This window comes from Pseudoliparis swirei, chromosome 15 (assembly GCF_029220125.1).
Source record: "Pseudoliparis swirei isolate HS2019 ecotype Mariana Trench chromosome 15, NWPU_hadal_v1, whole genome shotgun sequence".
Classification (NCBI taxonomy): Eukaryota; Metazoa; Chordata; class Actinopteri; order Perciformes; family Liparidae; genus Pseudoliparis; species Pseudoliparis swirei.
Genome location: NC_079402.1, coordinates 19,898,130 through 19,924,857, shown reverse-complemented (window position 1 = coordinate 19,924,857; position 26,728 = coordinate 19,898,130). Strand labels below are relative to the sequence as shown.

The 26,728-nt window shown below is 41.8% G+C and overlaps 1 protein-coding gene across 4 annotated transcripts; it reads right to left on the bottom strand.

The window, feature by feature from the left end:
- Positions 1-1,637: 1,637 nt before the first annotated feature.
- LOC130204980 (aryl hydrocarbon receptor-like) lies at positions 1,638-25,993 on the bottom strand. 4 transcript variants are annotated; one of them, XM_056432048.1, is made up of 13 exons: positions 25,700-25,993; positions 20,446-20,495; positions 20,252-20,339; positions 18,651-18,829; positions 10,039-10,151; positions 9,859-9,948; positions 9,245-9,365; positions 8,716-8,855; positions 6,836-7,020; positions 6,635-6,744; positions 6,400-6,541; positions 4,779-5,766; positions 1,638-4,549 (listed from the first exon to the last, which is right to left on the bottom strand). In XM_056432048.1, exons 4-13 carry the CDS (start codon positions 18,745-18,747, stop codon positions 4,454-4,456), a joined length of 2,082 nt encoding a protein of 693 aa, XP_056288023.1. In that variant the 5' UTR covers positions 18,748-18,829; positions 20,252-20,339; positions 20,446-20,495; positions 25,700-25,993; the 3' UTR covers positions 1,638-4,453. The 4 variants fall into 4 exon arrangements, with proteins under 4 accessions (XP_056288023.1, XP_056288022.1, XP_056288020.1 ...); XM_056432047.1 differs by lacking the exon at positions 20,446-20,495; XM_056432045.1 differs by lacking the exons at positions 20,252-20,339; positions 20,446-20,495.
- Positions 25,994-26,728: the final 735 nt, after the last annotated feature.

Genomic DNA, 26,728 nt, shown 5'->3' with positions numbered 1-26,728 from the left:
ACCACATTAACAATGTATAGTGTGTATTTTTGATTAATGTTATCTTTATTGAAAAAACAGTGCTTTTCTTTGAAAAATAAAGACATTTCTAAGTGACCCCAAACTTTTGAACGGTAGTGTATATATTTTGATGGAATTACTATGTTGTGACCCAAAACTCTGCCTGGGCAATAAGGACAATGTCAAATCGCTAAATATTGATATTGATTGCAACAATATTGAACGGTTGACTTTGTGCTTTTGCTAAATATTTACTCAATCATATTCTTGATGAATAATCACCAGTAATTTAGATTAAATAAGTGGGTAAAGGTTTTTAACACCATCCAAAATCCAAAACACAATATCAACTGATATCACAATACCAATAATATATAAATATATTGCCACGCCCTACTAAAAACACTGCCTATTTACTATGAAATGCACTAAAATGTAGAATTTGCTTCTTGGTTAGAGGTAACAAATCCTGATCTAAAAAAAAAAAAGTGTAGCTGTTAAAATAATAAAAAGGCTAAATTGGAGTAAAAATTAAATTTCCTGAACAGAAAATGAGAATACTGCTAATAACTCTGAGGCAAGCCTATATAAAAACTGAAACCTCATTATAATCTATTCCTATACAGACTACCTCGAGGCCATATTCATCTACCCTTTGTGAACTAAAGCTGAACTAATGTTCCTTTAGCTTATGAACCAAGTCCCAGAGCAGTTGATTGTTTTTAGAGTCACTCCCTCTCTCGATCCCCCCCCTTTTTCCCAAGCTTGTCTTATCCCTTTTTCTTTTCACGTCCTAATAGAGCATCAGATTCCTCGCGTGAGAACGTCCCATCAGCTCCAGCTGATTGTGATATTGGGTTACTTTATTTTTCCAGTCTATAAATCCTCAATTAGACGGAATAGTCAGCCTTTTCGTCGGGGACAGCTTGGATTGTAGAGCTGGACTTGGTTAAGCTTCTTCTTCTTTCTTTTTTTACAGATAAAATACAGGTATTTTGCTTATTTTATATAACCAAAATAATGGGTTAGCATTGCATTGGGTGGTTGCTCACTCAGATATGAGGAGAAGCCCCTTTAAGAACAACACGCATGGTAACCTGAGGAGATAAAACAGAAAGCTTCCAAAAGGAAGATTATATTCAACGAACCGGCTCACAAGAGTCTATTGTCTAATATCTAGGATTAGAAAAGTGACCAATATTCATTTAGTAGTTTCAATAGTAAACCATTCTGCACGGACATGCATAAAAACAAGCAATCAGTCACACTTACAAACTAAATGTTTAACTTTTACCCACCGTATTACATTTAAAATATATATATATACAGGACTGTCTCAGAAAATTAGAATATTGTGATAAAGTTCTTTATTTTCTGTAATGCAATTAAAAAAACAAAAATGTCATGCATTCTGGATTCATTACAAATCAACTGAAATATTGCAAGCCTTTTATTCTTTTAATATTAATATTTTTTAATTGCATTACAGAAAATAAAGAACTTTATCACTATATTCTAATTTTCTGAGACAGTCCTGTATATATATATATTTATATATATATATAAATAAATATATATATATATCTGCAGTGTGTGGTGACTGAAAGTGGAAAGAGTAATAATATATCCTACTCAAGTTAAAGTATAATGAAGACACTTTATAACTAAAGATTTAAATCAATGAAGCACTTTTTTTCTAATTTCTGTTCTTCTCATAATAATAATGTTGCGCTCATTTTCAAGCACAAGCATACATGTTAGCGGAAAATCCACAAAAAATAATGATTTCTAAATCCATTCGGTTAAACTACACGTCCTCGCTGTATTTTACATTCCCCGCTGGGCACGTAGCGTTACGTGAGTAACTTCGTACTCCTACATCACCACACGCAATATATTTCAGAGCTTCAGTTACAAAACGTGCTTACGACTTAAAATGGAAAACATTATCAAACAATACATGAATTGTGATGTAGCGTTACGTGTTAAGATAAGAGACATAACCCCTTCTGTACTCGGCCACTCTACACAACTACACACATTTCGATGCTACTACTTTTGTACTTTTATGCAGGTAAACATTTGAATGGCGTATTTCTACACTATGGTATTGCTATTGTTACTTAACCCTCCTGTTAGCTTCACATTTACTAACATGTTTTACCCTCGGGGTCAATTTGACCCCAGCAATTAAAACCTCCAGAAAATTATTAGAATTAATATTGTTTCCCAAGTTTAAGTGTGAGGTACTTTATGTTTGTTTGTTGACTACCTAAATAGCCCTTTAAATATATAAAAAAGTTGATATTTACCTTCGCATTGAAAATGCGGAAGGTTATGTTTTGATCGCCGTGTATTTATTTATTTGTATGCGTGTTACTCGCATAACTAAAAAAGAATGAAACCGAATCGCATGAAATTTAGTGGGATGATTGGTTATTATCCGGGGACCATTTGATTAGATTTTGGGATCGATCGGGTCAAAGGTCAAGGTCATGAAAAGGTCAACATCTTCTTTTTACCATAGCGCGGTCAATTTTTATCCAATTGGCATGCAACTAATGCCACAATGTTAATAATTCAATGCCCAATCTTGTGATATGCGAAGGTATGCGCTCTACTGAGTGCCCGTTCTAGTTCTTATATGTTTGACACAGTGAAAAACAGCCTGGGGTCAAATTGACCCCAAAGAACACCGACGTTAAACATTGAATGGGGTCAAATTGACCCTAAAGGTAACAGGAGGGTTAAGTAGAAGTTTTTGAGTACTCCCTCCTCCACTGAGGGGTGTTAACACTGCGATCCAGCAGGTTGGGGCGACATGTCATTCAGCTCCAAGCGTCATCGTGTCCATGCCCAGCCTCAAAGAATGTCTGCTGCCTCTTGATCTTGTTGGGACTCTTTTTTTAAAAAAAAAATTAAAAAAAGGTTGTGCATCCATTCAAAAACGACAGGAGACACACGAGAGGCCGAGGGGGGTCTGCCGTGTGAGGCGGGCGGAGAAGCGCCGCAGCTGACGGTTACGTAACGGCCGGTGGGAACACGCATAAGATCCTCCACAGGGGACAATGCAGGCCGGCACTGGAGCGGCCGGCGCAGCCCACGATCACAACGGGCTTCATTCAACCCGATACCTCTTTGTACGGGAGATGTCAGCGGGTGACCCAGTTTGAATACAACAGGGTTCTTACACATTTTGACCGATGGATTTCCAGGACTTTTAACCAAATTTCCACGACCAAACTGAAATCTCGGTATAAACATAAACATTTTAGAAAAGTTAGCGTATTGAGAGCGTACGCCGGCTTGTATTTTGAGCGACTTTCTTTAGAAAACATATTAATTATTTCAAACTCGGCGTGAATGAACATGTGATTATAACACATTTCCATGACTTTTTCAAAACTTTTATGATTTAAGTTTTTTCCAGGACTTTTCCAGGCCTGGAAATGACCATTTTAAAATTCCATGACTTTTCTAGGTTTTCCATGACCGTACGAACCCTGATACATTCACACAGTGTCCCCATTCAAATAGAGATACGGCTTCTTGTGTGGCACGGAGAGTCATACATGCAGGTAACAGAGGGGTTACAGGTCTTTAATGGCTAAATAAATTACGCGTGTCCCCAATGGGTATTTCTTGTACACGAGGAATACAATGCAGCTACAGAGCGTAGAATTACTTATAATTACAGAAGCGCAATAATATGGCGATCTCGTACAGGGAACAATGCATAAATGTGTACTTTAATATGAATATAATTTGACTTGACAAGGTAAACAAAGTTCTTTGACGCAGCTGAGCCGGATTCAAACGACATGTTTGTGTAGTTCAGAGTCACTCTTAATTTAGATCACATTGAGCCGTCAACCTGATTTTATAGTATTTTAAAACTGCATGATGTGCATTTTATAATAATAATAATAATACATAAAATTTCTATAGCGCTTTTCATAGTACCGGTACTCAAAGACGCTTAATGTCGATAATGTTTATTCAATGTAGAACTACATATATAGTAACATATTGTGGTTCTTTTAAAATTGCCAGATAATTGGCAGATATAACTCTAAAATGTGTGAAACATCTGATGAGTCTCAATTTTTTCCAAAATGTCTGGAAAAGATTAGTTCTATATTTAAATGTTTTTGCTTTTGTTTTCACAGCTGAATAAAATCCCTCGGAGACAGAAACAAAACCGATCTCGTAAAAATTCATAATTCAATGAGGCCCATCTTTAAATAATTATCAGGTTGACATTGAAACAGATTTTTTCTGAATGTAATTAAAGACGCACGAGACTTCATCAAGTCTCAAAATCTGCAAAAGATTGTCGTGCGGCAAACGTCATTTATTTTTTGTTGGTTTGAAATGAGAGGGTTCGTGTTCCTCGGCGAGCCGCAGAAATACCACGAGTCTCCCCGTCGGACATCGTGGCGTCTCTGAGTCGCTATGTGCCGGAGTTCTGGTGAAGGTTGATGCTCCCGGTGGAAAGAGCAGAGAAGGCGAACGGGTCGACGACGCCGTTCATGGAAACGTTGGGGATCTGTGGGGAAAAAACAACACTGTGATGATCCTGAAATGAACAAACCGCTCCTTTAAGCTCGGATCATTCAGACCAAATCCCTGCCAGAGTTGTTCATCTCCTCTCCTGAAATTGTCACGCACACACTTGGTCCTTTTCTTTTCACCCGAGCATTTGACATGTGACACATCGCAAGTATCGGGACAAACGGCCGTGAAGCAAAGTGAGTTTATAAAAGTCTTAATTTCACCTGAGCGTCGCCGGTCCAACAGAAGAACGACGACTGCATCGATCCGCTCTCGGGAGGAGATTCTGACGGAGCCGCTCCCAAGCGGACGTCGTCCACGCCTGTGCAGCCGGCCGCCGCCCCCGGACCGAGGGCTCCGCCCGCACGGGGCCGGACCGATGGAACGTCGGCGTTTCCTCCGGAGCGCGGAGGTCCCGGGAGAGGCCCGCTCCGCCCGGTGTTGGGCTCGCGACCCTCTCTCCTCTCGTACATGCAGCTGCCGGGTGAGGAATGTGTCGGTGTGTGACGGAGGAACTGCTGCCACGCCGGCGGGCTCCGAAGCCGCGGCCACGCGGCGTCTGAAGACACGGACCCGGGACGCTGCGCGTTGAAAGAGCCAGAGACGTGAAGCGGACCCGGCGCCGCCGTCTCCCTCCTCAGAGCCTCCTCCACGTACGAGAACACGTCGTTGGCCAGGATGCGGTTCACGTCCCTCGGTGCGTCGTCCCTCTCGTCGCTCAGCCGGGCGAGCGTGTTCTCCCAGTCCCTCAGCTCTGCCTCCTCAATGTCGAGACCCTCTAGCCCTCCATCCGCGATACCCCCCAAAATCTGCTCCAAAGAGTCGATCACGGACTCCGATGCGCGGTCCCCCGCGGCGGCCCTCGAGCCCCGGGTCTGGCCCGGCACGCTGAGGACGGCGTGGCTGTCCAGGAAGGCCCGCTCCAAGGCGGACGGCGGTTGCTCCAAATCCTCGTCCTGGATTGGGCTGACGCCGGGGAGCTGGACGCCGGAGCCGTAAACGGAGCGGTCTTGGCGGAGAAGGGATCCCAGGAGGGAGGCGGGGTCCAGAGGTTTCTCTGCCGCGGGCTGCTCCGCGGTACCCGAGAGAGAGCAGGAAGGAAGGCCGGGGATGGGTTCGAGAGCCACGTCGTACAGGACTCCCTCGCCCATGGCCAGGTTGAACGGGAGCTGCCGTCTCCTCTGGTGCAAGTGTTCCTCTCCTTCTTCGTTTCTGCGAAAGAAAAACACGTCAAGTCCCTGTACTTTTAGATCCTCGAATCGGGGCGTGTGTTTATTGTGAAACGGTCGCAATGAAATCGGAGTTTCTTTCGACCAAAGATCCTTGAATGAACTAAATTCTACAGAATAATAGCAAGCTGGTGAAGCGTCAACGTCTCCATTTTTAATACGCCGACCGTAATTACCTTCGCATTGAAAATGCGGAAGGTTATGTTTTGATCGCTGTGTATTTATTTATTTATTTGTATGCGTGTTACTCGCATAACTCGAAAAGTATTAAACCGAATCACATGACATTTGGTGGGATGATTGGTTATTATCCGGGGACCATTTGATTCGATTTTGGGATCGAGCGGGTCAAAGGTCAAGGTCATGAAAAGGTCAAAATCTTCTTTTTACCATCTCGCGGTCAACTTCTATCCAATTGGCATGCAACTAATGCCAAAATGTTCATAATTCAATGCCCAATCTTGTGATATGCGAAGGTATGCGCTCTACCGAGTGCCCATTCTAGTTCAAATAATGTTTCGCCTGGAAAAAGACTTTATCGCTAAATATTATAGATGCTACCAGGAAGAGAATCCCTCTCAGGGGGAGGCGGTGGAGAGGAGAAGCCGGTGCTTACGTGAGGGATTTCTGTCGAGCGATGATGAAGTCGGGTCTCCCTCCCTTGAAGACGATCCGGGCGTTGGCCTGAACCCACAACCAGCATCCCGCTTTGGTCAGCAGCCTGAAGAACGTGAAGCCGCTGTCTCCGGTCTTCATCACTGCGGAGTGGCGGATGGCAGTCGGGTTAACGGGCAGCACTGAGAGGCGGAAAGTGACACAACGCTGTGTGTGTGTGTTGCAGGGTAACTCACTGCGGTGGTGGTTGTCGGCGCAGTACATCATGTCGGCGGCGTGGATGAACTGATAGCCGGAGCCGGTTGTGACCAACTCTACCTCTGTGTATCCCAACACCAGCTTCCCTCTGCAAAGACACACAGACTGTTACAGCAGCTGTTTCCTGCGAAGCCTTTAACATATCGTATTACTTTAGGAGGTTGACAACAGGTGCCCACCTGGTGTCTATGCCCATGGGAGCAAAGTCCATGCTGTGTTTCGTCTGGAAGATGAGGGTCTTGGTCCGGATCGCCATGACGGAGGGAGGCTGCAGAGGAGTGGCGATGGCAAACAGAGCCAGCTGAGGAGGGGAGGAGCTTCCCTGCAAATGGAGGTACTTCAGACGCCCGTTGAAGTTTAGAGCCTGGAGGTGGAGGAGGCCGAGGTTACATTCATGCATATCAGCAGGCAGCATGGCTCGATGGTACTACTCAGTAGTACTACTCAGTACTCAGTAGTACTACTCAGTACTCAGTACTCAGAATCGTAGCAAAAGTGAACGAAGCAATACTACTCGGTAGAGTATAAGGACCAAGCGCATTAAGGTAAAGTTTGAGGAGGAATATTTTTATTGTATTTTGCATTCCAAGTATTGTCAGTTATTCTTAAATGATCAGCGTTTATTATCGACATCTTGTCTATATTCTCGAATGCAAAATATATACACTACCGTTCAAGAGTTTGGGGTCATCCAGACAATTTCGTGTCTTCCATGAAAACTCACTTTTATTTATCAAATGAATTGAAAATTGAACAGAAAATATAGTCAAGACATTGACAAAGTTAGAAATAATGATTAATATTTGAAGTATTAATTTTGTTCTTCAAACTTCAAGCTCAAAGGAAGGCCAGTTGTATAGCTTATATCACCAGCATAACTGTTTTCAGCTGTGCTAACATAATTGCACAAGGGTTTTCTAATCAGACATTAGTCTTCTAAGGCGATTAGCAAACACAATGTACCATTAGAACACTGGAGTGATCGTTGATGGAAATGGGCCTCTATACACCTCTGGAGATATTTCATTAGAAACCAGACGTTTCCACCTAGAATAGTCATTTACCACATTAACAATGTATAGTGTGTATTTTTGATTAATGTTATCTTGATTGAAAAAACAGTGCTTTTCTTTGAAAAATAAAGACATTTCTATGTGACCCCAAACTTTTGAACAGTAGTGTAAATATATATATATTTTTTTAAATCTTCTTTCTTCAGAATCATATGTTGTTATATTATCGGATGATCATTTTAATGCATTAATGTGTTCATCACTTTCACGATGCTGCTGGTGAATGTAATTTGTCTAACGTTTAGTTATCATTATACTTTTCAAAAGTTAGCAGGTTAGCATTCAGCTAAAAGCAATGAAGGGCCCTAGAAAAGCTGCAGGCGGGTTTGAAAAGCATGTTTCCTAAAAAAAGATTCGCAAAATGTGTTCAACTTTTCCACCCTCCTTGAATGCCTCTCGTGGGACGAACGCAGAACGCCTCCTTTAAAAGAAGCGACCAAGAGGTTTAAAATCGTGACATTTCGTAAAGTTTTGCAGTCAAGACGTGGACCCCAGGGTTCTTACACATTTTGACCAATGGATTTCCAGGACTTTTCCAGGACATTTGACCAAATTTCCATGACCAAACTGAAATCTCGGTATAAACATGAAAACTGTAGAACATTTTGCGTATTGAGAGCGTACGCCGGCTCATATTTTGAGCATCTTTCTTGAAAAAATATATTAATTATTTCAAACTCGGCGTGAATGAACATGTGATTTTAACAAATTTCCATGACTTTTCCAAAACTTTGATGATTTAAGTTTTTTCCATGACTTTTCCAGGCCTGGAAATGACCATTTTAAAATTCCATGACTTTTACAGGTTTTCCATGACCCTACGAACCCTGGGACCTTCAACCTGCTGTGAGAGTTCTCTCTGTTTCTAGCCACGATCGTGTTGTATCCGAAGAGGTGCAGGACGGGTCAAACACAGTGGAGAACGAGGTAACCGCCCCCCGGCTGCTCTTGGTTCGGAGAGTTAACGGACGCTTTGATGTCATTACCAGGAATCCGGAGGCGTTGTCCAGGAGGCAGCGCAGGCGACAGCAGAAGCTTCTGTCCAGGAAAGAGGAGTTCTCTGGGGGGACGTACTGAGGCAGCGAGCTCCCAGAGCTGCTCCCAGCTCGACTGCTCGACTGGCCATCTGCAGAGAAGCAACACCTCAAACTGGTGTGTGTTTCTGTGTTTACGCATCAGAGAAATTTAGTTTGATCGAAACCTGAAGACGATCAGTTTCCCGTCACAATATATTCTCCAAGCGTGGGAAAATGGCTTTAATTTAGTGTTATATAATGTTATGGGTTTCAGGATTAGTGTTTATTATTACATCTGCTTCTCTTTTGTTTTATGTGATTTTATGCAATTTGCATTTAATTTTGCTCTAATTCCATTATTTTTCTTAACTTTCTTCGGTGTGCATTGATTTGTTTGAAAGGCACTATTCAACTAAAACTTTATTGATTGAGACAAAGAAAAAAGAAAAAGAAAATCCTCTGAACCGACCAACTGGAAGTCGGGAATATGAAGTCGTACCTTGTGATCTCACGTCTGAGTGTGCGTCGCTGGGTTTGAGGGCGAAGTGGAGCTGACATCTGAACATCTCTCGGTCCTCCGTGTGAACGAGATCATGAACATTCTGGTGGACCATATCGGACTGCAGAGGGAAGGAGTTTACATTTACATTAGTACAAGTACAATTAGAGGTACTTTACCTCCATGTTATGCTACTTTATACACCTACTCCACCACACTTCAGAAGGAAATATACTAATATTCACAAGTAATAGTCCTTATTACTCCACAGCTTTAATTGGAATCATAATCAGTGCTCAACACGAAACACGTACAGCAAAAGTCAAGATATACGTAAAAGAGATATTGAGAATAAACAATGTGAGAAATATAGTCAAAATATATCTGTTTTTAAAAGTAAGGGAGCTATAAAATGTTTAAAAACAGAAGTAAATTAAACTGAATGAAATGACCGTCTTCTCTCTGCTGGTCTGTTTACTGGTGGGGTCATATAGAGGACCAGGACTAAACTGAGACTGGTTCAGGACCAGTTAAAAGTTCCTCACAGTAACTTTAAGCGTCTGAATACTTCCTTCATCACTGGTACAAAGACAGATAGTAACACTGTGTTTAACCTGATGGAAGCCCAGGAAGTCCTGGATGGTCGGGGACGTGTAGAAGATCGTTCCATCCGTCGTGACCACCAGCACAAACCCGTTTAAAGCCTGCAGAAATAATATAAATACATAAATGACATCCACCCTGACAAATACACGGCTACTTTAATGCACGCCTGCAATGTGTTGGTTCTGCACCTGGAGAAGAAGTTCTCCCTCCGAGAAACCGACTCCATCCAGAGACACCGACTGTTCCTTTCTGCCGTTTGCAGACGCGAGAGAAGCTGCCCTCACATGCTTCTGGAGCGCTACTGGAATACAGAAAAGTGACATTCATACGACCAAACTATAGAGGAAAAGTACATGATGCAAACCTCGAAATAGTTCACTGAAATTACTACATAAAAAAACACATTTGCTGAAAATTAATTTCTCAAACTTTCATTTCATATACATAAATTATGTATTTAATCCTATATATTTTAATATTTATCCCCAAAATATAGGAATATATTATATATTTTTAAATTATATATATACATAACATCACCCGTAGGCTCACACTTTGAAAAAAAGTCTGTTAAGATTGTAGTAGTATAACCTCTTTCAATTTCCTTAAATTAATTTCCTTTAGTCTCTTGATGCTTTCTTAGGATGATAACTCTAAAAATTAGCTGGGTTGGTTTGTCATTGATTAATATAAATGTATATTATAATATTATTATAATTGCATAAAGTGTTTCATGATATTCTGCAGTCATCAGCGCCTTTTGTTTTTAATTATCTTATTTTTTGTATATAATATATATATATATAATATATATATATATAATTTTTAATATAATCCCTTGTCTCTATATTTTATAGGGAAAATATATATATATATATTTAATCCCTATAAAATTGAATATATATATATATATAATCCCTATAAAATATAGGGATACAATATTATATATATACACAAATATATATATTTATAATATATACAGTCTATATTATTATAATATATATTTCAAATTTCCCCTAAAATATTGAGATTCAATATTATAATATATATATTTATATACATTTATAGAAAATGTTGATCATATATTATTATAATATATATATATATTTCATACTTTAGAAAAGGTTTTCAATAAAATATTTCCCTCTGAGATAGAGTAGAATGTTACATGAAATAGTGAATACTCACGTAAAGTACAAGTATCTCAAAACTGTACTTAAGTATAAACTTGAGTTTCTAAATGTACATTCCATCACTGCTAACACAAGAGCCCGACATTGTTTTTAAGAGCACAACGTTCTTCATAGATCTAGCCTCAGATTAATGCACCAGATTAATGCATTTAACTTTAAATGACCCTCCATCAATCACACTCTCACAAAATCCTGCACAGTATTCATGTGTTTGTGTAAGAAAACGATGTGCAGATTTCATCCAGAATTAGCTGCAAACAAACATATATTATATATATATATACTGTATATATATATATACATTAAATACTGTGTTCAATCATCGGTTTGTTTTATTTTGGTTCAAAAGGAACAAAACATAATTGTTTCCCCTTTTGTTTTAAAAATAAGTGTTTATTTTTTTAGCCAAATCTTGTGAAATCTAATCTGTGATTGCCGGCATCCAGTCGGTGAAGTAATACCTCCTTTCCTTTCCTTTCAGTAACGACTCTATGGCACGCTAGTGAACTTCTCTCCCCCTTTTTAAAACAAACCTGGACCTGGATTCAGCTTCACACCTTCAAAATAAACATCACGTTTGTTTTCTTGTTTATAGACGCCGATGTTGTGCATTCCTCGTTGTTTTTTTACCCCTTTCCGCGTTTTCTTTCTCTGAAGTTTCTCAACTGTACAACGAATTATTGCAGGTAAAAAAATGTAAACTTAAAATATGCAAAACATGCTAGATTAAAGTCACATATTTAAGAGAAAAGTACTTGCAAGGTTGGATCAACCTTATCACGCCACAGACGCCACCGTGCAAATTGCTCAATATATGAATTACATTTGTATTTATTCATGTTGAATGGAAAATAAACAAGTGTATGCATCTTTCAGGACCTTTGCCGAGAGGACAACCGAGAGAGGAGACATCGGAAACAGCGACCTTTAGGATTTATCTGATCACGCGTTAGAAAAATAAAACCTGCCACAGGTCATGAGGATAAAGTACAAAACACGATGTCAGTATAACACATAGAGATCCTGAAAGGTAACGAGGTAATAATGTATCTGCCATGACTTGTGTCTCACTTAAAGGCCATGGAACATTTTAGGAGCAAAGAAACTATTTTTACCCACAATAACAATCCTAGATTTGGGATATCTTCAGAGAAACAATATATATAGGAAGGACTTTGATGAAAAACACATTTTTATAAACAAGCCAACCAACATGTAATGTTGAGCAATTATCAAGCGATGAATATGAATATCTGCTACCAGAAGAAAGCACATACTACCTGATAAGATACCTTGAAACTGAAAGTTCATCAAACTTCAACGCTTCACTTCTTTTCTGGTAAACATGCATTCTTTGAAGTTTCCTTTAAGTGAACTTTATAACCCCTAACCATCTGTTATTTCCGATAGATTGAAACCAATGAGCGAATGTATTAAATCAGGAGAAAATGTGCTTCCTTTCTTCCTTTCTGCCAATGCATCAACTTTCATTTCCGGCCTCCGGAAACTCTATTAAAGTACTAATACTTGTCCAATGAAGCAGCAACAGGTGCTTGTGGGTATGTGAGATGGCGCGGCTGTGTCCAGACGCCGTCGAGGTAGCTCCGCGGAGATTGTGCGCTCTTTTAGTTTTTGTGTTTTTTTTAAATATTTTCTTTGCCACAAACACATCGGCACTAACAGCATACGACCGCAGCACACTTTTGGACATAAACTTTTGCGCAAAACAAGGGGTTTTGTCCACTTTTTCCATCGATCCAGCGTGGCCGGCGGAGATCGACGAGCGAACCACAACAACAACAGTGGAGCCGCTACTACGGGGAGACGACGAAAACATCGAGGAAACGGAGCGTCGGAACAGACTGAGAGTTCAAGCCCACCGTCCACCTCTGCCCAGCATCCTTCTTGCTAACGTCCAGTCTCTGGAAAATAAGATGGATGATGTTAGGGCAAGGATCAGATTCCAACGGGACATGAGGGACTGTAACATCTTTTGTCTGACGGAAACATGGCTGACCCGCTGGTGCCGGATCGAGTCATATGCCCAACCGAGTCCTTCTCTGTTTTCCGTGCAGACAGAACGGAAGAGTCTGGTAAATCTAAGGGTGGAGGGTTTGCTTCATGACTAACAACAAGTGGTGCGACCCCAAGGACATTAAGACTCTTTCTCGTTCCTGCTCGCGAACCTGAAACATCTGACGATCTCATGCCGTCCATTCTACCTTCCCGGAGTTCAGCTCGGTCATCACCACAGCCGTCTACATACCACCACAAGCGGACACCGACGTAGCACTATCGGACCTACATGATGTGTTATGTCGGCATCAGAACAAGTATCCCGACGGCTGTGGTGGTGGCTGGGACTTTAATAGGCAAACCTAAAAAGTCATGCCGAACTTTCACCAGCACATTACGTGTGCTACCAGAGGAAAGAACGTTGGACCACTGCTATACGCCATTCAAGAGAGGCTACAAGGCTGTCTCTCTCCTCCGCTCGCAAATCGGACCATGCCGCCATTTTCTTGCTTCCGGAGTACCGCAAAAGATCGCGGGAAGCGGTAGTGACGAGGAACGAAGCTGTGGTCTGACCAATCAGAGGCTGAGCTACAGGGCTCTGCGTGTGTCGTCGACTGGGACATGATCCAATCCAGTTCCAGTGACGTCAGCGGGGAAGTTGAAGTAGCAATGAGCCTCATAGCAACGCTTAGCGGACACCATCGCCCCACGGTAAAAGTTAGGGTCTTTCCTAACCAAAAGCCGTGGGTTGATAGATCCATCCGTGAAGCTGTGAACGCCGCATTGCTGCCTATAACTCCGGTCTTGTATCCGCAACATGGACGAGTACAAGGCAGCGGTCTATGGACTGAGGAGGGCGGTGAAGAAGGCCAAGAGGAGGTACCGAGACAGAGTGGAATCACAGATGGAGCAGCGCGACACCAGGCGCCTATGGCAGGGGCTACGGACTATCACAGACTACCAGAGCAGAGCCCGCGCAATGGTGAGTGCCGACGCATCCCTAGCGGACGACCTGAACTCATTTTATGCACGGTTTGAGGCTAGCAACAACAGCGCTAGCTCGCCTGCTAACAACAACACCGTTAGCGTAGCCGAGGTGAGTTCTACCGCTGGGGATAAACACACACTCTCTGTGACCGAGCACAGTGTGAGGAGGGCTCTGTTGAGGGTGAACACCAGGAAAGCTGCAGGTCCAGATGGCATATCTGGGCGAGTACTGAAGACCTGTGCTAACCAGCTAGCTCCAGTGTTCACCACAATATTCAACCTCTCCTGGCTGAGTCCGTGGTCCCGCCTGCTTCAAGAGATCCACTATTGTCCCTGTGCCCAAGAATGCTTCTCCAGCATGTATGAATGACTACCGACCGGTGGCCCTCACCTCGGTGGTCATGAAATGCTGAGAGGCTGATAAAGGACTACATCTGCGCCTTCCTCCCTTCCTCCATGGACCCGCTGCAGTTTGCTTATCGCCCAAACAGATCCACGGATGATGCTGTCTCCCAGGTACTGCACACCACACTCTCTCATCTGGACAGCCAGAGGGGGCTATGTGAGACTGCTGTTCATTGATTATAGTTCAGCTTTCAACACCATAGTCCCTCCAGACTGGCCAGCAAGCTGATTGAGCTGGGACTGAACACCCCTGTGTGCTTGGATCCTGGACTTCCTGACCGCCAGGCCACAGGTGGTCAGGGTGGGCAGACACACCTCCAAACCCCTCACCCTGAACACAGGATCCCCAGGGTTGCGTCCTCAGCCCCTACTGTACTCCCTGTACACACATGACTGTGTGGCCAGGTTCAGCTCAACACCATCATCAAGTTTGCGGATGACACAGTGGTGGTGGGCCTGATCTCCGACAACGAGAAGGCCTACCTGGAGGAAGTTGCTGATCTGTCACTCTGGTGCGGGACAACAGCCTCATCATGAATGTCACCAAAACTAAGGAGCTGATTGTGGACTTTAGGAGGGTACAACAACAGAGGACGTACTCACCACTGGGGATTAACGGGACTACTGTGGAGAGGGTGAGCGGGTATAAATACCTGGGAGTCCACATCACCGAGGATCTGACATGGTCAACGAACACAGACACTCTGGTGAGAAAGGCAAGGCAGCGCCTCTACCACCTCAGGCAGCTGAGGAAATTTAAAGTTTCCCAGAGGATCCTTCAGTCCTTCTACTCTGGAGCTGTAGAGAGCGTCCTGACAGGAAGCATCACAGCCTGGTTTGGCAACTGCTCCGCTCAGGACAGGAAGGCTCTGCAGAGAGTAGTGCGTTCGGCTGAACGCACTATTGGAACTACACTCCCCACCCTGCAGGACTTGTACACCAGGAGGTGCAGAACCAGAGCCGGCAGGATCATGAAGGATCCTCACCACCCCAACAACAGACTGTTTCAGCTGCTGCGGTCAGGCAGGCGCCTCCGTAGTCACGCTGCAAGAACAGAGAGACTGAGACGGAGTTTCTTTCCTCAGGCCATCAGGACTGTGAACTCCGACCTCACCAGGACCCCCACATAGACCCACACAACTGCCCCTCTTAGGCACACACACACACACACACACACACTTACTGTAAATATTGTGTTGTTTTTTATTGTAAATAGTGTGTACTTGTTGCCCTTGCACATTCCTGCTGAGCATTGCCACTTTCATTTCACTGCACACCCTGTGTGTGTATGTGACAAATAAAACATCTTGAATCTTGAATCTTGAAGCCTCGTCCGGTCCATGACTCAGCAGATTTAATGACGCCGCTGACCTCGCTGCAACCTTGTTATTGACGCCCCCCCCTCCCCCTTTCAAGGAAGATGACATCATCGCGAACATCCAGCTCTACAGAAACTCGCCCTGCAGTGCAGACTCTGGACTCGGTTACTACGGCGACAGGGGTTCACCGTGGTGACGGCAGAAGCATCACCTGGGACTCGTTCAAGGGAACAACAGATGAGTTCAGCTTCCTGCACTCACACACACAAGCATACACACAGGCACACAGATGCACACACACACACAAAAACACTTTGTACTTTTTACTCGTAAAAGAAGCAATAAAGTGCAGAAACACTCTGTTACAAGTCAAAGTACAAATGTTTCAGCATTGACGTAAACTTAAAAACAATCCGCTGAGACGTCCACTTCTGTACTGGATGGACATCAAAGCGGAGGAGGAGACAATAAGCCGCGTGAAGCAGATGCCGACTCTTCCTCGCCCTTCACCTCCCTCTCTCTCTCTCTTTCTGTTTCGACTCCCCTCTTAATGTTTTTTTCAAAAACACTGAACGTGTGTTTCCCAAAAAAAACAATCTTCATATCTCGGACAACATCTTTCTCGTATGGCGGTGGCTAGAGGATAAATAAACAGTTTGTTAGCTGTTCAAACGCCTCGTCCAGAGGCCCTCATGTCGTGCCACTGCGCCTCAGAGACACCCTCCCCCCCCAGTAACCACCCCATCTCTGATCCATCAACAGAAACGATCTGCGATAGCAGAGCGAGAAGAAATACAGAGAGAGAGAGAGAGAGAGAGAGACTACTGGGCTCTGCTGCTCATTTGGTGGAACGTCTGTGGCCACGATGGCACTGCTTACTGTGTCATTTTGGTTTGTTTAAAAGTAAAAAAAAGTATATTTAGGTTGAAATTTGGCAACAGCTGGTGGAAGCATCTTGGTTTACTTTGGGAAGAAAAAACATAACGTTCAAACTGTGCACACGAATATCTGAAGGAGAAGGTAGAAGTTACTGGTCATACTTTGTCCCCCGGCTTTCAGTCGTTATGGTAATTAAGTAGTCTCATAAAATATGACGGTCACAGAACGATGGCGATGAGGCATTGCATCATGGCGGGCAAGCTGACGACAAAGATGTGACTATTTATTATTTAAAAAAATATTTATCATTTGAGTCTTTCAAATGTATGTATTGCAATAATACAATAATAATTCTAGAGAACATGACCGGATGAGCTCGTGCAGGGTGGCCAAACATACACAAGCGCAGCTGTCGTTATTCTATATTTGTCCCATAAAAGGATTAAAACCAAGAATGCGTTTGGTACGTCTCTCGGTACGTTCCCCGTCTTCCTGTCTGTGTCCCTCAGCCTCACGACCGTTGGTTCCTACTGAAGATTTACATCTTCAGAAAATGTCTCATAGCGCGATAAAAAAAAAAAAAAGGATGAATAAAGTGCTAGTTTTTAATTAAAAAAACAGGAGATATTTTGTTGGGGACTAATCAAGATCTGGAGTCAAAATAAACTACAGTGTGTTGATGCTGTTCCTCATTGAGATGTTTTGAATGGCGCTCTGTGGCTCAGTGGGAGAAGAGATATCCGGGTGTTAAACACTCACAATAGCTTCCATCACCGGACTTGTGCTTATATTTAAAAAAATATTATTTTCATTAACAATAACCGGAACAAAAAAACACCGGAATTAAGACAATAATGTTAAGCATGTGAAAAGCATATGTGATTAGGCTCAACCTTTCAATCAGCTGTGTGTGTGTGTGTGTGTGTGTGTGTCTTGTGTCACTTTGCATGGGCAGCACTCTCCCCTGTTCCCCCTCCCCAGCTGTTCGTGGTTCACGGTGTCGGGTTCCCTCTCCGACACCCAGAGCACTCGGAGCTCAGCCATTAAAGGTGTCCGGCTGCGTGCGTGTGTGTGTGTGTGTGTGTGTGTGTGTATGTGTGTGTGTGTGTGCTCACCTGAAACCTCAACTCCACACACACTCGTGCTCTCAGCCAACCGGAGGTGGAGGAGGTGTTCACATGCATTACTGGAGTAGAAGGAGCACTCTGTGAAAGTACTCCACTGCTTTGAAAATGGTGCTTCAGTAAACATGTGTCTCAATATCGATCTCAATATTTATTTTTTATGAGGCTGTCAGTATCACTTCTTATACAAATAAGTATTGTTATTCTATTGTTCCTATATATATATATTTTGTATTCTATGTTTTTTGTTGTTGTTATTTTTCTGTCAAACTCTTTCACAATAATTTCCTTCGGGATTATCTAATATGATTTAATGATCTAATCTGATCTAATATTATACTATATCCTATTAGATGTACTTGTATTGCCACAGAAGTGTGAGTTGGAGGAGGTCACTGACCTTTGAAGTAACTCTTGACCTTGAGAATATGTTTCTATTTTTTATTGTAATGTTTTTTGGGTTATTCTAATCTAATATGATCTAATATCATATTAATTTATCTTCTATTATATGTACTTAATTGTGTCATCACAGAAGTAGGAGGTGGAGGTCACTGACCGTTGAAGTAACTCTTGACCTTGAGGAATATGTTTCTATTTTTTATTGTAATGTTTTTTGGGTTATTCTAATCTAATATGATCTAATATCATATTAATTGATCTCCTATTATATTTACTTAATTGTGTCACCACAGAAGTAGGAGGTGGAGGTCACTGACCGTTGAAGTAACTCTTGACCTTGAGAATATGTTAATATTTTTTATTGTAATGTTTTTGGGTTATTCTAATCTGATATGATCTAATATCATTTTAATTTATCTCCTATTATATGTACTTTATTGTGTCACCACAGAAGTAGGAGGTGGAGGTCACTGACCGTTGAAATAACTCTTGACCTTGAGGAATCCCACGCTGAGCCGCAGCACAGACAGCTTGTCCAGACGACTCCTGACCTCCCCGGAGAACGGCAGCATGCCGGTGAGGCGCTCCAGCTCTCCATTCAGACGGTCCCGGTGGCGCTTGGACGGATTGGTCTTCACGGACGGAGGCTTGGCGCTGAAACGACACGCCAGACAAAGGCGCTTTGTTGAGAGACGCTCGCTTGCTAAAACTTGTTCGCTCCGCTCGACAATCTACGACACACAGTTGGAATTTCCAGCTCGAGTTTTAGGTGGGAGTCTTTGGAGCGAGGTTGACTTTTCACATCCTGTAACGAGCTTTCGTCTTCATTGGCTGTCAAACAACTAAAAACAACAACAACTAGAACGGGCACTCGGTAGATCGCATACCTTCGCATATCACAAGATTGGGCATTGAATTATGAACATTTTGGCATTAGTTGCATGCCAATTGGATAAGAATTGACCGCGCTATGGTAAAAAGAAGTTTGACCTTTTCATGACCTTGACCTTGACCTTTGAGCCGATCGATCCCAAAATCTAATCAAATGGTCCCCGGATAATAACCAATCATCCCACTAAATTTCATGCGATTCGGTTTAATAGTTTTTGAGTTATGCGAGTAACACGCATACAAATAAATAAATAAATAAATACACGGCGATCAAAACATAACTTTCCGCATTTTCAATGTGAAGGTAACAATACGACTGCTGAGAAACATTCCAGTGTCGGACTTTCTGAGAGTTCGATGCTTCCCAAATAAACCGTTGACCGCATCAAAGACTCAACTTTCTGGTTTTAGGAGCCTGAGAGTGGCTTGTTAAATTCGTGAAAACATTAACCCCAGAAATATGAGATTTAAATGAGAGTTAATTATTGAAATGACGTCCATAAATAAATTAGAGAGCAGTGGTGGAAAGTATCCAAGTACGTTTACTCAAGTACTGAACTGAGTACTTGTACTTTCCTGCCACTCTCGACTTATCTGACATACATGTAGGTACTTTGTGAATTCATATTTTAAGATGCAAAACACATTCAAATGTACGAGCACAACAGAAACAAATGAGTTGGTCAATTGACTGAAAATAAACAGGAAGCTATCTTGATTAATCAGTTCATGATTTCAGCTTCAGAAATGTGAACATTTGCAGCATTTGAATCATAATATTAAGAATCCTATGTTATTTGTATAGCAATTTAATTGATGCTTAAGGCACAAGAGGGTTTTTTTCAATATCAAATAGTTGCTGGTTCCAGCTTCTCGAATGTAAGAATCTGCAGTTTTCTTGCGTCGTAAAGTAACGTTCATAGATTATTTTGTGTTTGGGGGAAACAAAACATATTCAGCACTTTTCACTGTTTTCAATACACGGGATGGATTTACACACTGGTACAAACTAATAGTGATCAATTATCAACTTCAGAAAACCTCATTTCATATGAACTATAAACTATTACTCGTCTATAAAATGTAATTTATTTTACAATCACTGAATCCTTTTAAAGTTGATATATTGCGATTGCATCATCTCCTCGATGTCATAAAAACACAAGTGTTTATTCAGAGAAGCACCAGAGTCAGCCGGGTTCATCCTCTTGGGATCATGAACGTCTGCACTGAATGTCTTGGCAATCCCTCCAAAGGTCGTCGAGTTTGTTCACTGTGGGCAGAAAGACATTGACGTCCGTACAGAGAGAGGCTGGCTCAACAATGCACGACCAAAATACAGAGTTATGTCACGGCAGGTTATTATTACTACAAATTACCGCGATGTAATTCCTCTGCGACACGTCGGGACATGCAGATGCTTTCGCGACTGAACACAGAGATCCGAGGAAAGATGCAGAGAAGAGGAGAGACCGCATCGAAGGAAGGAATGAGGAAGAGAGAGAGAGAGAGAAACTAAAAACAAGAATGGGCACTCGGTAGAGCGCATACCTTCGCATATCACAACATTGGGCATTGAATTGTGAACTTTTTGGCATTAGTTGCAAGCCAATTGGATAAAAATTGACCGTGCTATGGTAAAAAGACCTTGACCTTGACCTTTGACCCGATTGATCCCAAAATCTAATCAGATGGTCCCCGGATAATAACCAATCACCCCACCAAATTTCATGCGATTCAAGAAGATGTTGACCTTTTCATGACCTTGACCTTGACCTTTGACCCGATTGATCCCAACATCTAATCAAATGGTCCCCGGATAATAACCAATCATCCCACCAAATTTCATGCGATTCGGTTTAAAACTTTTTTTGTTATGCGAATAACACGCATACAAATAAATAAATAAATTAATAAATACACGGCGATCAAAACATTACCTTCCGCATTTTCAATGCGAAGGTAATAATAGAGGTGCAACTTAAGAAATGTATAATCTGGAATAGCATCCCTTAGTTCCTAGTTGTAGTTCCTGAAGACTGAATTGATCAATCGTATTAAATGATCTTTTCAACAAAGGTTAGCATGTGTATATCTATGCAGGATTTCAAACACCTATAAAGAGGCGAAGGGCTCCTCTTCCATCGCCGCTGACGAGGAGCCCCTCCTGTTTACATTCTGGTCGAGCTCGACGTCACAAACGAAGGTTACAGCGAAAACGTCCGCTAAATGTTTCTGTCAATGGAGTCTGGAGGCTGTGAGGAGTGCATCCAACAACCGTTTCTTTTCACATATAACTCTGTGACTTTAAGGGTTGATTTAATCCAAACCAGAGTCGGTGATTGATGGAAGAGTGAAAAGATGAATCAAAATGTTTTTTTGGATGAGTTTATTATTGTTTCTGTTCAGTTTGAATGAACTTTGTGTTACTATGATCAGCTAAGATGACTGTTTCTGTCAATGTAGTCAATAATCATGTGAATTAAGGCAGGGTTCTTACTCCTTTTGACCGATGGATTTCCAGGACTTTTCCAGGACTTTAAACCAAATTTCCATGACCAAACTGAAATCTCTATATAAACATGAAACATGTTGCGTATTGAGAGAGTACACCGGCTTATATTTTAAGGGTTTTTCTTTAAAAAAAACATTAATTATTTCAAACTCGGCGTAAATGAACATGTGATTATAACAACATTTCCATGACTTTTCCAAAACTTTTATGATTTAAGTTTTTTCCATGACTTTTCCAGGCCTGGAAATGACCATTTTAAAATTGAATGACTTTTACAGGTTTTCCATGACCGTACGAACCCTGTAAGGGTTTATTTATATCTGTCTATTAAGAGTTGGTGATTGATGGAACAGTGGAAAGACTAACCAAGCAACGACATTTAAGTTTTGCAAATATTTAGATCATCCTCCATCCTTTTGTCTCCTCTCGAATGTTCACCGTCGAATCAGACGTCAAATTAAGTTATGAAAGGACTCTATAGAAACAAAAAATGATGCTACAAACAGGCGGTAGTGATTATAGACGTGTAGATTGTATTCATCAAACTAAAGGAAAGGCTCGTTATGGAGCTTTGGAGTCGAGTCAAAGCTTTCTGTGATCGCCGTCCTCATAAGAATAACAAAGAGTGTGACTCGGGCTGCCGGCCTCAGGCGGGTCGGGTTACTCGGGCAGCTCGTGTGTCTTGGATACAACAAGATATCGGGCGCACGGCGTGAAGAAGACTTGAATGAGTCTTATTACTCCAAATGTAAAGCTGCTTTTTGATAGCGTCAACAATTCTCTGTTGTTTTCAGTGTCGTGGGTGAGACTTTGACTGATGCAGCGAGGATGCAGGAAGTATTTAGATCCCGCACCTCTTTAAAAAATACTCCAGTAAAAAGAGTCAGTTAAAAGCATGCTTTCAAAATGTTATTAAAGTAAAATTAACTAACATTTAAAGTATTAAAAGCACAATGTGACATCAATAATATGCTATCATTAGATTATTATGATTCATGGGTTACTGTAAAAGCAGGATGGTACTGTTCCAGTTGGTTGAGCTAATTTTGAACAATTAATGATTATTTTCATTATGGATTAATCTGCTGATTATTTTCTCCTTGAATCAATGAATTATTTGGTTTGTAAAAATAGTAAAAACATTGAAAAATGCCTCCACAATGTTTGTTTAGTCCAAACCTCAACATTATTACTAATACATTAACATTATCACCAATATATTACAATAATTTAAACAAATGTACATTCTGTGAAGCTGGAACAATTAAATGTTTCTAGAATTTAGTGGCTTGAACCATTATCAAAATAGTTTTTGAAGTACTTTTGCAGGTACATTATGTGATTGTACGTTGCTCCCCAACATCCCAGAGGGAAATAGTGTACTTTTAACTTCACTGAATACATTTGACAGCTTTGTTTACTTTACAGATTGGTAATAACACATATGAATCAACTGATAAATGATGTATTATTACAGGTCTCGTATATACACATCAATATAAATGATCTCCACCCTCATCAGCTGCATGATCATGATGATGTAGATGATGCAAGTGATGAACATAGTGCATTAATTTAATCCACTATGTTTTTATTATTATTAAAATAGTTTGATGCTGATACTTTTGTACTTTTACTTAAAAAGAGAAACACTAAGTTACACTTTCAATGCAGTACTTCTGCTAGTAACAGAGTATTTCTCCGGTGTAGTATCAGCTGCTCCACTCACCCTTATCTACCTCTGACGTCATTGCCTTCGCGTGACCTTCCACTGCAGGTGAGCTGCCCACCTGTCCGATAAATCACTCATCACTGAAGTACAACTACAAACAACAACCTGACTCGTGTCTTCGTGGGAAAAACTTTTAAATGTAAAGGATGATAATATTACTACAACAACTACTACCACTATACTACTACGACTACCACTATACTACTACTACTATACTACTACCACTATACTACTATACTACTACCACTATACTACTACTACTACTATACTACTACCACTATACTACTAATTCAAGATTCAAGATTCAAGATTCAAGATGTTTTATTTGTCACATACACACACAGGGTGTGCAGTGAAATGAAAGTGGCAATGCTCAGCAGGAATGTGCAAGGGCAACAAGTACACACTATTTACAAATAAAAAACAACACAATATTTACAGTAAGTGTGTGTGTGTGTGTGTGTGTGCCTAAGAGGGGCAGTTGTGTGGGTCTATGTGGGGGTCCTGGTGAGGTCGGAGTTCACAATCCTGATGGCCTGAGGAAAGAAACTCCGTCTCAGTCTCTCTGTTCTTGCAGCGTGACTACGGAGGCGCCTGCCTGACCGCAGCAGCTGAAACAGTCTGTTGTTGGGGTGGTGAGGATCCTTCATGATCCTGCCGGCTCTGGTTCTGCACCTCCTGGTGTACAAGTCCTGCAGGGTGGGGAGTGTAGTTCCAATAGTGCGCTCAGCCGAACGCACTACTCTCTGCAGAGCCTTCCTGTCCTGAGCGGAGCAGTTGCCAAACCAGGCTGTGATGCTTCCTGTCAGGACGCTCTCTACAGCTCCAGAGTAGAAGGACTGAAGGATCCTCTGGGAAACTTTAAATTTCCTCAGCTGCCTGAGGTGGTAGAGGCGCTGCCTTGCCTTTCTCACCAGAGTGTCTGTTGACCATGTCAGATCCTCGGTGATGTGGACTCCCAGGTATTTATACCGCTCACCCTCTCCACAGTAGTCCTGTTAATCCCCAGTGGTGAGTACGTCCTCTGTTGTTGTACCCTCCTAAAGTCCACAATCAGCTCCTTAGTTTTGGTGACATTCATGATGAGGCTGTTGTCCTGGCACCAGAGTGACAGATCAGCAACTTCCTCCAGGTAGGCCTTCTCGTCGTTGTCGGAGATCAGGCCCACCACCACTGTGTCATCCGCAAACTTGATGATGGTGTTGAGCTGAACCTGGCCACACAGTCATGTGTGTACAGGGAGTACAGTAGGGGCTGAGGACGCAACCCTGGGGGATCCTGTGTTCAGGGTGAGGATTTGGAGGTGTCTGCCCACCCTGACCACCTGTGGCCTGGCGGTCAGGAAGTCCAGGATCCAAGCACACAGGGGTGTACAGTCCCAGCCCAATCAGCTTGCCGGCCAGTCTGGAGGGACTATGGTGTTGAAAGCTGAACTATAATCAATGAACAGCAGTCTCACATAGCCCCCCCTCTGGCTGTCCAGATGAGAGAGTGTGGTGTGCAGTACCTGGGAGACAGCATCATCCGTGGATCTGTTTGGGCGATAAGCAAACTGCAGCGGGTCCATGGAGGAAGGGAGGAAGGCGCAGATGTAGTCCTTTATCAGCCTCTCAAAGCATTTCATGACCACCGAGGTGAGGGCCACCGGTCGGTAGTCATTCATACATGCTGGAGAAGCATTCTTGGGCACAGGGACAATAGTGGATACTAATACTACTACCACTACTACTACTACTACCACTATACTACAACTACTACTAGGCCTACTACTACTACCACTATACTACGACTACTACTACCACTATACTACTAATACTAATGTGACTACCACTACCACTACTACTACCACTATACTACGACTACTACTACTACTACCACTATACTACTAATACTAATGCGACTACCACTACCACTACTACTACACTACTACCACTATACTACCACTACTAATACTACTACTATTTATACTACTACTACCAATACTACTACAACTATACTACTAATACCACTACGACTACTATACTATAACCATTATACTACTACTACTACCACCACTATGCTACTACTACTAATACTACTACTATACTACTACTACTAATACTACTACTACACTACTACCACTATACTACGACTACTACTACTACTACCATTATACTACTGATACTACCACTATACTACTACTACTAATACTACTACTATTTATACTGATACTACCACTATACTACTAGCACTATACTACTACTACTCTTACTCCTGCTATACTCTTACTCCTCATAATAATAGCGCATCAGTCATGGAGGTGTGGCGCAGTGACCCGCGTTAACCCCGCACTCGGTTCACTAGATTTCGGGTCTGCTTGTGACACAAAACAAACATTAAAACTGACCTTTTCTGAACGGGCTTCTTCCTCCTCTTGCCCGCGTACACCTCGCTGTTCCCCGGCATGGTGGCGCTCAAGTTTCACCTCCAGCTGCTATCTCTTTGAACTTTCCCTCGAAAGTGCAAAACAAAAACAAAAAAACAAGGGTTGTTTACTGAGTAAATCTCCAGACGCACGCCAGTATGTTCCTCTCCTGCCAGGGTCCATTAAAAAACGGGTTATTTAACTGGAACTCGGCTCAGTAGGACACACGAGACCAAAATAAACTCCAAAATCCATGAAGTCTGGCAGCATTTTGCAGCGAACATGTCGACCAAGAAGCTCTTATGAAGTCTCTAACTTTCAAAAGGAAGTAGAGCGACTGGCACGTGCGCTCAGCTTCAGCCAATCAAATCCACTGTACCATCACAGCAGCTGTCTCTCCCTTTATGATTGGTGTAGAGCTTCTCCTTTGTCCTCAGCTGTCAAAACAAATTGCACAATATCTACATGTAAAAGTACTTTGACTCCTTATATTCTCAGTTATTCGGAGCGATAGAGGTCGTTTCCTCGTTTAAAGGTGTACAGTTGAACATAAAGGGTCGGAAGCTCAACTTTGCATCGTTCTTTAATCTTCACACACTCCTGATATGTTGGGTAACCTGTAACTCCATCCAGTGGCGGTGCATGTCATCACAGGGTTATTGTAGGGAATACACATAAATTCCAATGCAATTAAACAAAACAGAATTAGTTAACATAAAATATATTAATTGATAAATCAAATAATATAGATAGTTTATTATTTGTTCACAGGTAACGTTAAATCAGTTTTACTGAGGGTTAAGATTTATAACGTAATATAAAATGTAACCTAAAAGTTGAACTACAGCAGGATCTTACCTTTGATTGCAAATAGTTTGCAATTATGGTTTTTTTAAATATACATATATACAAATATTAATAGATATATATTCATATTTTGTAAATATATATATATATTTTTTATGTGAAATTGGTATAATGAAAAGGTTTATTTGGGTTTCGAACATAACT

Coding starts and splice junctions, on each gene's coding strand:
- LOC130204980 (XM_056432045.1), bottom strand. CDS start 25,758: ATGCCGGGGAACAGCGAGGTGTACGCGGGCAAGAGGAGGAAGAAGCCC. Junction 6,745..6,835: donor CCCATGGGCATAGACACCAG/GTGGGCACCTGT, acceptor GTGTCTTTGCAG/AGGGAAGCTGGTGTTGGGAT. Junction 5,767..6,399: donor GCTCGACAGAAATCCCTCAC/GTAAGCACCGGC, acceptor TTTCTTTCGCAG/AAACGAAGAAGGAGAGGAAC.